Source organism: Haliotis asinina, chromosome 13 (assembly GCF_037392515.1).
Source record: "Haliotis asinina isolate JCU_RB_2024 chromosome 13, JCU_Hal_asi_v2, whole genome shotgun sequence".
Classification (NCBI taxonomy): domain Eukaryota; kingdom Metazoa; phylum Mollusca; class Gastropoda; order Lepetellida; family Haliotidae; genus Haliotis; species Haliotis asinina.
In genome coordinates this window covers 25,039,203-25,051,916 of record NC_090292.1, presented here as the reverse complement: position 1 = coordinate 25,051,916, position 12,714 = coordinate 25,039,203, and the positions used below count along the sequence as shown (strand labels likewise).

General features: G+C 40.6%; 1 protein-coding gene across 1 annotated transcript; it reads left to right on the top strand.

Annotated features, from left to right (window-relative positions):
* The first annotated feature begins 752 nt into the window (after nt 1-752).
* On the top strand, nt 753-5,230 carry LOC137260452 (major facilitator superfamily domain-containing protein 4A-like). Its single transcript, XM_067798105.1, has 3 exons — nt 753-828; nt 2,838-3,123; nt 4,069-5,230. Exons 1-3 carry the CDS (start codon nt 766-768, stop codon nt 5,034-5,036), a joined length of 1,317 nt encoding a protein of 438 aa, XP_067654206.1. The 5' UTR covers nt 753-765; the 3' UTR covers nt 5,037-5,230.
* The last annotated feature ends 7,484 nt before the right edge of the window (nt 5,231-12,714 follow it).

Sequence of the window (12,714 nt, the reverse complement as noted above, 5' to 3'; positions counted from 1 at the left end):
GGAAACGATGACATGTGTCAGCCAAGTCAGCGAACATGAAAATAACGAATAGTAACATCGGCGCTTATAATCTATTTCTAATTTGCAATGTGTTGACAGTTCTTCACACCATTGGTGTAATTAATCCCTGTTGTGTCTTTGATCCAATATATTACCAGTTCATAATCTAACGGTGTTGATCTAACACCTTACAAAATGGACGCTTTACATACATCAATATGATCTTGATAGAACATAAGTTCATTAAGATCACTTGGGCGATGACAGAACAATAATCAGCCTATGAATATTTAAATCAGTATCAGGAAGCTATCTAGTTATTGTAGATATTATTGTAGTCACATTGTTCCAGCTTTGGACTGTTCCCTCTCCTGAAGTCCCGAACTTAATAGCTGGCACCAGAGCACAAGGCACATCAAGCAAGCTATTTTCGGACAAGCATAGCAAATCTAGGCCTCATCCACCCTTTGATGGTCTGTTATGGGGGAGAGATCAGACTGGGCGACCTGTTTGGTTGTTTGAGTTAGATTCACATATTGGTTTCTCATCAGGTAACAGGTTGCTGCCATATAGTGCCAAATCAACAGCACTGGCACATATTTCACGCCATGGCATGTTTATTAATCAAAATGCATATTTTTAACTAAACGTGATGCCATCTGTTGTGTGATGAGTGTTTGCATTCATCTGGATTTTGAGCTAAACCTCTGATAACAAAAGCAATCCCGCAAAATATTAGGTTTCACTGCCTCGTACCTTCACAATATGAACACCTCTGGGCAGTTATGTGTTCGGATCGGGTTTCTGTGTTTGGTGTCATTGTTGGATGTAAGTATATACCATGGCGGTGATTGATTGTGTGATCTCTTTTTTTCTCTACAGTATACACCACTGTGGGGATAGATAGTATCCTCTCTTTTGCAGTTTATACGAGGGTTGGCTGAAAAGCTCTAAGCCTCACTGTGAAAAGTCCACGTTTGTAAATTTATTTTCTACATAGTCCCCTTCCAAGTTCACACACTTTTGCCAGCGATGCTGCAAGGCCCGAATCCCGGTCAGGAAGAAATCTTCTTCAGCTACCCTAAAAAAATTAGTCACAGCGGAAATGACGTCATCATTACTTGCAAAATGGCGACGGGCGAGTTCCTTTTTCATTTTGGGGAACAGGTGGAAGTCAGAAGGAGCCAAATCAGGTGAATAAGGAGGATGGTCAGTGAGTTCAAAGCCACAATCGCGGATTGTTGACATGGCCACCACCGATTTGTGAACAGGCGCATTTGGTGGAAGAGGACACCTTTAGCGATCATCCCTCGTCGTTTGGCTTTGATTGCTTCTCGCAACTGGTTCAGTAGATCAGCGTAGTATCTGCCGTTGATAGTTTGACCTTTTTCAAGATAATCAATGAGCAGAATACCCCTGGAATCCCAAAAGACTGATGCCATCACCTTTCCAGCTGAAGGAACAGACTTGGCATTCTTCGGAGCTGGTGAATCAGGATGCTTCCACTGTTGACTGTAGTTTTGTTTCTGGTTGAAAGTGATGTATCCAGGTCTCATCCATGGTTACAAATCGTGCCACAAAATCATCGGGATCTGCTTCAAAACGACGCAAATTGTCAAGGGACGTCTGGAACCTGACACGTTTCTGTTCTGCTGTCAAGAGCTTTGGCACCCATCTTGCAGAAACTTTAGTCATTCCTAATTCGTTGGTGATAATATGCTCAACCCTCTCATGAGAGATGCCCACTACACTAGCAATATGTCGAGTAGTCAATCGTCGATCATCCATCAACGTATCGAGCACTCGCGTGATGTTTTCTGGAGTGGTTGCTGTTGAAGACCTTCCTGAGCGTGGGTCATCATCAAGGCTTTGTCTGCCACGCTTAAATTCTGCAGCCCACTTCTTTACTGTGGAAAATGAAGGAGCATCATCCCCTAGAGTGGAGACCATGTCAGCATGTATCTGTGTTGGGGACATCCCTTTACTTTTGCAAGTACTTGATGACTGCCCTGTATTCAGTTTTGTCCATTTCAGATGATTTCAGAGGGTAGGTTTACCAAAAGAGCTGTAGTTGAGATAAAACTATTAGTACGTTTGTAGTTCTTGTGTCTATGATTCACTAAATGATTGTCCTCATTGGTGGCAAACACCTGTCTCTATCTGGTGGGGAAAAACCACTCAGGCTGAGAACTTTTCAGCCAACCCTCGTACCATGGTATTGACTTATTGTGTCCTCTCATTTTTATCTCGGATTGTTATCTTCAGCGTTTTAGTACATAAACTATGCAAGAAACAGATGGGTCGTTTTGTTTTGAGATGAAATAAGAACAACCGTGACATCGCGCAGCAAGTGAAAGGGGTGTAAAAACCTGGGATGTTAACCCTATATGGTCAGCAATGATCAGCTAAAACCGATAGAATTATTAGTAAAACGCGGGTTTGTTATCAGAAATGAGCTGGTCACTGTAACTTGATAATGCCCGCAAAGTGCTTGACGATGGGTCATTAACATATAGCTGGAATATTGCGGCGTAAAACTAAACTCATTCACTCATTTCACGCTCTGTTGGTACCATATTAACCTCACAATTAGTTGAGTCCATAGGATTTCACGTTTCCGAAAGTATTTCTTGTTTAGTTGATAACAGGGGAATTTTACATTAAGATGATTACAAAGGGGATTTCAGGTTCAGTTTATTACAAAAGGGATTGTGCGTGATCATTAAGGTAAGTAAATAAATATGTGTAATATGTGTCGATATTGCAAACTGAAATAACCCCTCCTTTATGTGTTTCTAGCTTCACGGTATCATTTATCTGCAATGCATTCACTACAGGGCATGGTTGACAGCTGTATTGGACCTGCACTGCGGGATCTACAATGCATCCTTAATGTGACACTACGGAAGGTCAGTCTGTTCCTACCCACATTTTCAACAGGCAGGATGATAGGAGCTCTGCTGTTCCTGAAAATACGAGGCCGTTTCAACACCTATGGAGTAGCAGCCAGTACCATAACAGTTTCAAGTTGTCTTTTGTCTATCGTCCCCGTAGTACCTTCATTTTGGATATCTCTTGGCTTACTGGGGGCAGCTGGATTGGCTGATGGAACAGCAGTGCATGGTACGACATGGTGCTTTGGCCACACCTCAAAAGACTGCTGCATTGTACACCATATTATTTACCTGATAAATTGGAATGATCTGTAGCTGACGGAAATACGTCCATGACAATTCGACAGTCCGAGAAACGTGTATATAATTGACATTCACATATTTGTCAAATGCATGGAACTGGGGTGATGCTCCTGGTTTGAGAAATTGCGCTTCATTTCTCTCCCATGAAGCCCTTCAAGCACATTTTGTTTCATTGAGTACTGGCTTCTTTTTCTTTGCTAGTGCCATGCGTGAGTGAGTAAGTTAATATTTAACGTCACATCGGCAATATCTCAGCCATATTGTGACGACAACAACCCCCCTTATGCATATGTAAATGGTCGTGGATTATAGTTTCCACAGACCCTGCAGTAATCTTGACCTCTTGACCCCTTGACATCTTGGCAAATAGTAATGTGTCGACCTTCCAAAATGGCAGCCTCAATGGCAGATGCACGGGGTGTGTGTGTGTGGGGGGTGGTGGTGGGGGGGTGGGGGTGGGGTGGGTGGGGTGGGAGTGACCAGGTCTGGGAGCTGTTTCCACAGACTTCCTGCCATGTTTGAATTCACGATGCCAGCGTTTTACAAGGTCATATGATGGGGCTTCATCACCACAAGTGTCTTTCATTTCATCCAAAGTTTCTCGTGATGTGTGTCCTTTCAAGTATAAAAACCGTATCACAGCGCGACACTCAACAGGCACCATTTCACACCTTACTGAGTTCAAACACTTGTTAATCTGAAACCACAGGTAGTTCAGAGCTCAAATTTGCCACATTACCCATAGAGATATCATTCAAATCATATGCACATTTTTAGCTAAACCAGACAACCGGAAGTGGGTCAGGGGCACTACTTATTGTACGCCCCTCGTATGTTGTGATTTACTTAAGATGCTTCCCTTCTTTTACAGCAAAGGTTCTCCTCTCCGGCGAGTTGAGTAAAGAACATGCTGCATCAATTCACATCATCAACCTTGCTATATCTGCGGGGGATTTTACAGGACCATTAGTTATCTCCCCTTTTCTTCGTGAAACCAACCATATGGAATCAATCACCTGTGCTAGTGGCAATACAACATTGCCCTCAAACAACATCAGTGAACAGTCCCAAGGCGATATATGTAATTTTAGGTCAGATGTAATGTACGGGTTTTTCGTTTTTGGGAGTCTGGGAGTGCTGGTGTTCACGAGTTACGTTCTCGCACTACCGGTATTTCAAGAAGAAAATGCAACGAACGAGAATCATCCAGAGGAGAAGAGTCTGGCCTCACTCAGCACCCGAGATGCCCTGTTTTTATCCCTTATCGTGTTGTACACTGCAGTCTGTGGGCCCATGATCTTTGTATATGGCCAATACTTACCAACGTTTGGTTTTCATAGCAGATTACACCAAAGTACCTGGCAGGTGACAAGGGTATTCTTATCATTCTATGCCGGCATCATGATAGGTCGTGTGCTTGGTACGCTCACCAGCCTAATTGTCTCACAAACTGTCCTCATTTATGTCTGCACAGTTGGAGGTATGGCAGTGTCTGTCATACTCGTGTGCGTATCTGAACTAGATACAACATGGCTGTGGGTAATAACAATTGTTTTAGCCGTGGTGTGTTCCCCTGTGTTTTCGGGAGTCCAGACATGGGCTCTTGAGGCTAATGGATATAAAAACGTTTTGTACGGGATTGCATCCATAGGGGACATGGCAGGATATTCTGCGTTGAGTCTTGTGACTGGACAACTCATGGCATACTTCTTTGTGGAAGCGTTAAACTATGTTCTGGTTTTTGTATCTTCACTACAGTTATTGTTAATAATATTGTTATATTTAACAGCTCGGAAACAGGACAGGTCAGAAAACATTGGCTATTCCACTATTAAGTGAGTGAACTTGGTGAACGGTCGACAAGACGGTCTGTATCTTTGTGCGAATATTCACCAATACCGATCAGAGTTGATTATACGTTAATGTATAGGTCGTTTGCTCTACGGTTACTCCAGAAATATGAAAACCACGGTGTTACGGGAAAGTTATATAATACTGACTTTTTGAATAAATGATTTTGTAAACTTAAGAAACCAATTCCTCATCTGTCCAGATATCAGTCAGACATCTATTTGACAACAGACAGGAACCTACGGTTAGATGATTAGCATACCCTGTTCTTTGGCGTTCATTATGTCCGAAGTGTGATCCACCCTTTCACTTCACGAGACTGACTTTAATGGCAATGTGCACGTAAATGACACTGACGCATTCATGTCAACGCGTCAATCACCACAGTTGACTTCATTATCAGTCGTTTCAAGAAAATCGTGTAAACATCGTGAGTCATAAACAAACACTACCCCTATGTTAATGGTTGTTTTGTCATCATATGCATACATTCAGTCAACATATTTTGTTTTGTTGGCCTATTAGAGCATAATCTAATCAACAGCTCTAATGTAGTTAATAGGATATCTTAACTGTACAGAATAACAGTGCTGATGATATATGATATGTATATTGTCACAATGTTTAACACAATAGTGAAGTTACAGATTTATGTCCAGATTCTAGCGATTTCGGACAGACTCCAGCGTTATATTCTGGTTTCATCGTTTGTGTTCAGGTTTCAGTTTGTGTGTTCAGGTTTTAGCGATTGTATTCTGTATATTATGACATTAGCTGCCAAAATGACATCACCCTACCAGGGACAATGGGGACTTACAACACATTTGCTACCTGCATGGACCTAAAGTTCTTTTAGAGTGTCTTCTTATTGGTATTGCTGGTATATTGGTAACAGCGACATAAACTAGTGTCAAAAATGATGCCAGCCAACATCAGTGCAACAGACAGTCTTGACCCTCTTGAAATAACTTGCAGTGTAAAGCTGTGAAAAGGTATGTGAAAATCAATGAAGACACCAGGTGACAAGTGTGGGCATGCCCTGCCTGATTACACATCATCCACTAGACTTGCTTTAAAAAGGATGTATTTTGTCCCGATGCTACACAACAATACTCCTACCACGCCATGATGGCTTTTAATGAAACCAGACAAAGAAGAGATCGATGAACCAGAAATCTTGTCAGATGACATGGAATGGCAGACGTACATATATTCCGGGGCTTATAACAACCTGCGGCTGGAATGGATCTGATTATTATTTACACATCACATTTGTCATGGGTCCACATGGTTGCTTATTAACATTGGTTTAAAAATGTATTTTATCAGAGATTCGGTATAACTAACAGATTATGATAATAACAGGCGTTGGAGTGCATGCAAAAACTCACCAGTTTACAAAAGCAAACACATTCTGAAAAGACATTTATTGCCTCATATCATCCACAAGATGAGTATGTCTACACAGACTGGTGTTCGGCTTGGATTTCTGTTTGTGATTGCTTTGTTGGATGTAAGTATGTAATGAAGTTCTCTATTTACTTTATACAGAATGTGGGAACGTCCTCACAAACAATGCTAAAGAAATCCGTTCATATTACAACTGTAAATCTGTATATAGTTACAGATAAATATCCATGCTGTACAAATATGTAACCATTCCATCGTATTTCTAGCTTCACTGTTTCTCCACAGGGCGTGGTTGACAGTTGCTTGGGACCGGCACTGCGAGATCTGCAATGTATCTTCAACGTGACACAACAGAAGGTCAGTCTGTTCCACCCTGTCGTTACCACAGGAAGGGTGTTAGGTTCACTACTATTTTTGAAAATCCCACGTCGTTTCAACATATACGGAGTAGCAGCCAGTACTATGACCACAACGTGTTGCATTTTTGCTGCTCTTCCTGTCATCCCCATGTTTTGGATTGCATTAGTGTCGTCTGGTGGAGCTGGAGTGGTCAATGGAATTACAATATATGGTAAGTTCAAAAGGCCAAGATACCACTCCCAAAACACGCGCTATCACTCCAGTGAAATATTCATATATGCCACCAATACCACTATTTTTAGTACCCGTGAAGGTCCGGGGTAGAATAGGCCTTCAGCAACCCATGCCTGCTTGCCGCATGTCATCGTTTCCGAATGGCGCAGATAGATGCCCATGCTGTTGATCACTGAAATGTCTGGTCCATACTAGCTTATTTACAATATTGCTGAGTGCGGCGTAAAACTCTTTCACTCACTATTTTTAGTATCGTTCTATGAACATTTGTATATAAGCCATCAGTTATAGTCGACTTTCACGTGTTAGAGTTAGACATATTTTAAACGCAAACAAACCCCCAAACAGTGGCAATGTTTTAAGAATTGTTTATTTACAGTTGTGTATAGGTAGACCGAGGTAGAACTAATGTTGACGCCAGAGCTCCCTCTTGGTAATTATGGTCAGGACAAGAAAATAGAATCTTTAATCAGCATGAGTCAGCTTAATGTCTTATATGTTGCTTACAAACGTTGTATAACATAAAACCTTTTCCTAGCAATGATAGCAAGTGACGCAGTCTCCACACAGATGAACATGTACTGTTATTACAAATGTGTGTTCGAGTGTAACTGGGTACTTTTAATGAGGCCTATTTTCAAACGCGCTGAAGGCCTTTAGTTTGGCATAGCAACCCGCTGATTTGCGCATATTATGTAAATAGAATAGGTTTCATGTCATGGATCATGACAGTTTTGCTTTCCATCGTATTTTTGAATGCTACCTAGGCCATCTGAAGTTAATGGAAACGTATCTTCTTCACTCCTCTCAGTTTACCTATTTCATGCAACCTCAAAATGCTGGTAATATCTTCACTTCTCTGAAAAAAGCCAAGAAACGATTGTCCCCGGGATAATATACCAACAGTAAAACTACTCCTCATCTGTACAAATACAAACATGTTAACTTCCCGCTGAAATTTTCCATGCCCCTCTGTATTTGTCCTGGACCCTCTCATTGAAGGTAAAAACCAAGCAATTGCAATGAAATCCTTTGTCCCAACCCATGCTACTAAGATCTTTTTACTCTAGATCCTTTTGACAATTCAGATCTGATCTGATGTCAGAACGTAATTGTCTTGAGATATGCTAATGTACATCATATATACTATGCTTTTGTTTTGTAGCCTTGGTTCTCCTCTCTGGTGAGCTGAGTAAAGAACACGCTGCATCGATTCATATCATCAACCTAGCAATGACTGCAGGACAATTAGCTGGACCACTGGTTATCTCCCAGTTTCTGTCTGACAATGTCTACCATCTTCGCCGTACCACTCACAACGGGTCAATATATTATCACTCAAATTCGACATTTCTCTCACAGAACAACAGTCTACACCCAGAAAGGGAATTGTGTCACAGTTTCCATTCTGATGTAATGTACGGATTTTTCGCTATAGGTGGATTAGGGCTGCTTCTAGCACCTCTATATCTACTCGCACAGAAGTCGTTTCAAAATGATATTAACACGAACGAGAGCCAGCTCAGTGAGAATAGTGTGAACACTATAACCGTCACTGACAGCATATATTTAGTTATTATAATGATCTATACTACTGTATGTGGGAATATGATATTTGTATATGGTCAATTCTTACCAACTTTTGGCATTCACAGTAGATTACATGCAAGTACAAAAACAATGGCAAATATGTCCATTTCATTTTATGCCTGCATGATGATTGGACGTTTGCTTGGTACACTGTGTAGTCTACTAATATCACAATCTGTACTGATAAATGTCTGTACAGCTGGGGGCATAATGATGTCCGTCACACTCCTGTATGTATCCGAAATAGATATATCATGGTTGTGGATAGGGAGTAGTGTTTTATCAGTGGTTTGTGGCCCTGTCTTCCCGGCCGTTCAGACGTGGGCTCTTGATAATAATGCGCACAGAAACGTATTGTATAGTATATCATCCATCGCGGTCATGGTAGGGTATGCTGGCATGTCTCTCCTGACTGGGCAACTGATGGCCACCATCGTTATACAAATGTTAAACTATGTGATGTTGGTGGTATCTTTAGTGCAACTTTCATCAATTATGACACTATATCTGATAATATGTAAAAAGGTCAAATCACAGAATCAAGGATATTCAAACATTGAGTGAGATTTTTTGTGTTATAGGACCAACCCCACATTCTGTACTTGCCCTAGGAAATGACTGATATGACCGAATATTATTACGATGATATTATTATTGATTATATATGATCAAATCACAACATTATTGAAACATTATTGAGATACCAGTTGCTGGATTATCTTGTCTGAACGCAGCTATGTTCACACTGCTACTGTGTATCGAACATTATTTTGGTTTCGGGAGCATTTATCTTAATATTATCGGTATCCGTCGCTTTCAACATTGCACCGTATTGTCTCTTTCACTGTATCAGTTGTGATCCTTAATGTACATGTATCTTCAACCGCCACTATAGAAGTGCCACCATGTAATTTTGTACAAAACCTGATCGACGTGGCCATTCAGATCAACTTGAACAAGAACACAAAGTCATCAAAATCCCCCGCATTACTCCAAAGTCACACTTGTTGCCATGGACACGCCAAAATATTTTATTCAGAATTCCAAACTTATCAAAAGGCACCAGTACACCAATAGACCAATCTATGTGTCAAGTTTGGAGAAGAAATATTGAACTGTTTTAGAGTTCTGCTCCGGGAAGGATAAATGAGCATGGACGGACGGACTGACAGACGGGGTGCATTTTAATACCCCCCGCAAAAGGCGTTGCGGGGGATAAAAATCATGGATGCAAGTACAGTGATTTTATTGCTACTCAGAGAACAACGCTGACCACTGAGATCGCCGTCCTAAGTACATGTAAGTGCACCGAGCCACACGTGGCCACTGGGTCCTTCTCTGCTTCTCGACCATCCAGAAGAAACCTGACTGTTGTTCACGTTTTGTGTTCCCTCGTGTCTATGTTTCCACTGAGACCTGTAGCAAGCGCTTTGATATATAGTGTAAATCGATTTGTCAATACATGAAGACATTCCTCATACAGTGAAAATATGTACCTTCGTGACTGTCTAATTGCTGCTTTTTAACGTTGTGTGATGGTGTTATATAATACACAATACTGTATTTTTGAAAAGAATACATAAAGACGTTCCTTGAAAAAGATATTTGTTTTCATAATTGGTTTTCAGCGATATCTTGTCACTATATGCCTGAATATTGTTACATTTTAATCCACTCCCTGTCTGGTTGTTTTAAACAATATTCCAACTGCAAATCGAGTTTGGAGCAGGTAAAGAAGCAACTGAAACATTTTGTAATTTAAGGTCATTTAGCTATAGTCCGGCTGTTTGACGGCGGACTGTATGTTATCGTGTCTGATGGCGGACTGTATGTTATCGAGTCTGTTTGACGGCGTACTGTATGTTATCAAGTCTGTTTGACGGCGTACTGTATGTTATCGAGTCTGTTTGATGGCAGACTGTATGTTATCGAGTCTGTTTGAGGGCGGACTGTATGTTATCAAGTCTCTTTGACGGCGGACTGCATGTTATGGCGTCTGTTTGACGGCAGACTGCATGTTATCGAGTCTCAAACCAGGAAGACATTGCTTGACATCATCTTAGACCATTTCAAATACACATCTAAGCGTATAATGCACACGTAAAGAAGCTGAAGAACGTCTGTTGGTCACATTACATATTACCGTCCCGAGTATGGTGATCTGCCTTCAGTTGTTGGTGATTTATAGCCTTAGTTTTATATGGTAATGTCTTCTTTAATTACAAAGTTTTCAGTTTTATATATTAGTTTTTTCTTCATATCTACCAGTATCGCGATAAAGCACCATGGCATGGGCGTATCGTCACACTAGTTACATCTGTGGACAGTGGTCGACCACTGTATACATGAAATGAGAGCTTTTAAGGGCGCATCGTTCCTGGATGACACGTTTCATTGCACTCACATCCAACAATGCAGTGAAACACACAAGCCCTAAAGGAACAAGTCGTGTCGACGTTTTCATCTTGCACTCGGTGATGAAGGCTGTTTTAAAGTGGTGAGCCTTTACCACCACTTTGGCGTATACATCCACTCGACCATCTGTCATTAGCACAGTCTGTTAGTCTTGCAGCATCTCCTATGAAGTGATATTTCATTAACGTCATGAATTAATGAAGTAATCTAAAACTAATCGAATTATAGACTGTAACAATAACTGAATCTTGCAAAGTTTCCAACGTTTCCACGTACTCGTGTGCTTGTCATCCGTTCATTGTGGATAGCAATGGGTTTGTCAGGTGGTGTTTGACTGGAATATGGATTACAATACATGGTAAGTTCAAAACGAAATTAACACATCTCGATATATCCAGAAATTAATCTTTAAAAGTATTTTGGTGAGCGAGCGGTTTCTGGCGTCATCAATGATTTCCAATGAAATTTAACATTTAACGTTCACTGGAATGACAACATTATGGTTCAAAACTACCGGTTCTATCTATCACTTACAAAATATTCATGAAAAAAATGCAAAGTACATGGAAATGAGATGTCTCCATGTACAGTAATTATATGATGGAACATTGAGCATTAACATGATTTAAATGCTACGCGTCATTAACGGAAATTTACAGTGACTGTCTAACATTACGCTTCCGAAATAGGCGAACGGATTTGAGACCAGTCTTTGATAGGCTGCTGATAGTTAAGGAACATGGCATTTGAAGTTCCTTGTGTTCATGGTACGGCCTATTCAGATCTTTTTCAAATAATGAATGAGCAAAGCATAGTCCTGCAGAGTATTTAAGGTGCTATACGTTTAGTCCCACACAAATTACAAGACCGAGATTGTTTCATACAGCATCAGGAGACAGATACATGTATAAACCATCTATTTGGGAAGTGTGTCTTTCGGTTTATAGTTGCCACTATACTACATAACATACGGGAATATATTAGACTTACATTTTCCCGACCAATGTCATAAACATGCATGAAGTCTTTATGACGTTGTTATGGGGAAAACTAGACACCTTGGCCGTGTTAATAAAACAGACAATAAAACGTCACATTTCCATACTGTCACATGTTTAGTATGACGGTTTATTTTAGTTTGATATTCATTAAATCACAGATGTGATTAACCGGTTCTCTTTAAGGGAATGGGTGGATTGACAACATTGACCTAACTGACGCTGATGGCTTTTAACACGTTCCTGTCAACGCGTCCAAGAACCCAGTCAGCCTAGTCATCTTGTCAGTGTGTTCTTGAGAATCACCTCAACACGAAATATATACTGACAAAATATTCCCAATGGTGATCGTTGTTTTGACAGTATAAGTAACTTCCATCTGCCATCTTGTCTTTACGAATTGCAATTCTTTAGTCAGCCTAACTGAACCTATCTGTTGCATTTGATAGGTACCTTAAGCAAGCTGATTTAAGGAAAACATATATTTACACTTCTTGTCATAAGAAACATGTTCATCACGCCGTAAGCGTTGATGAGTGAGTGAGTTAATATTGAACGATATCGGCAATGTTGCAGCCATGTCGTGACCAGATCAGTTAACAATGAAGAGGACATGTATAAAAACCTGTCGACAAAGGACAGTAATACAACTAGAATAT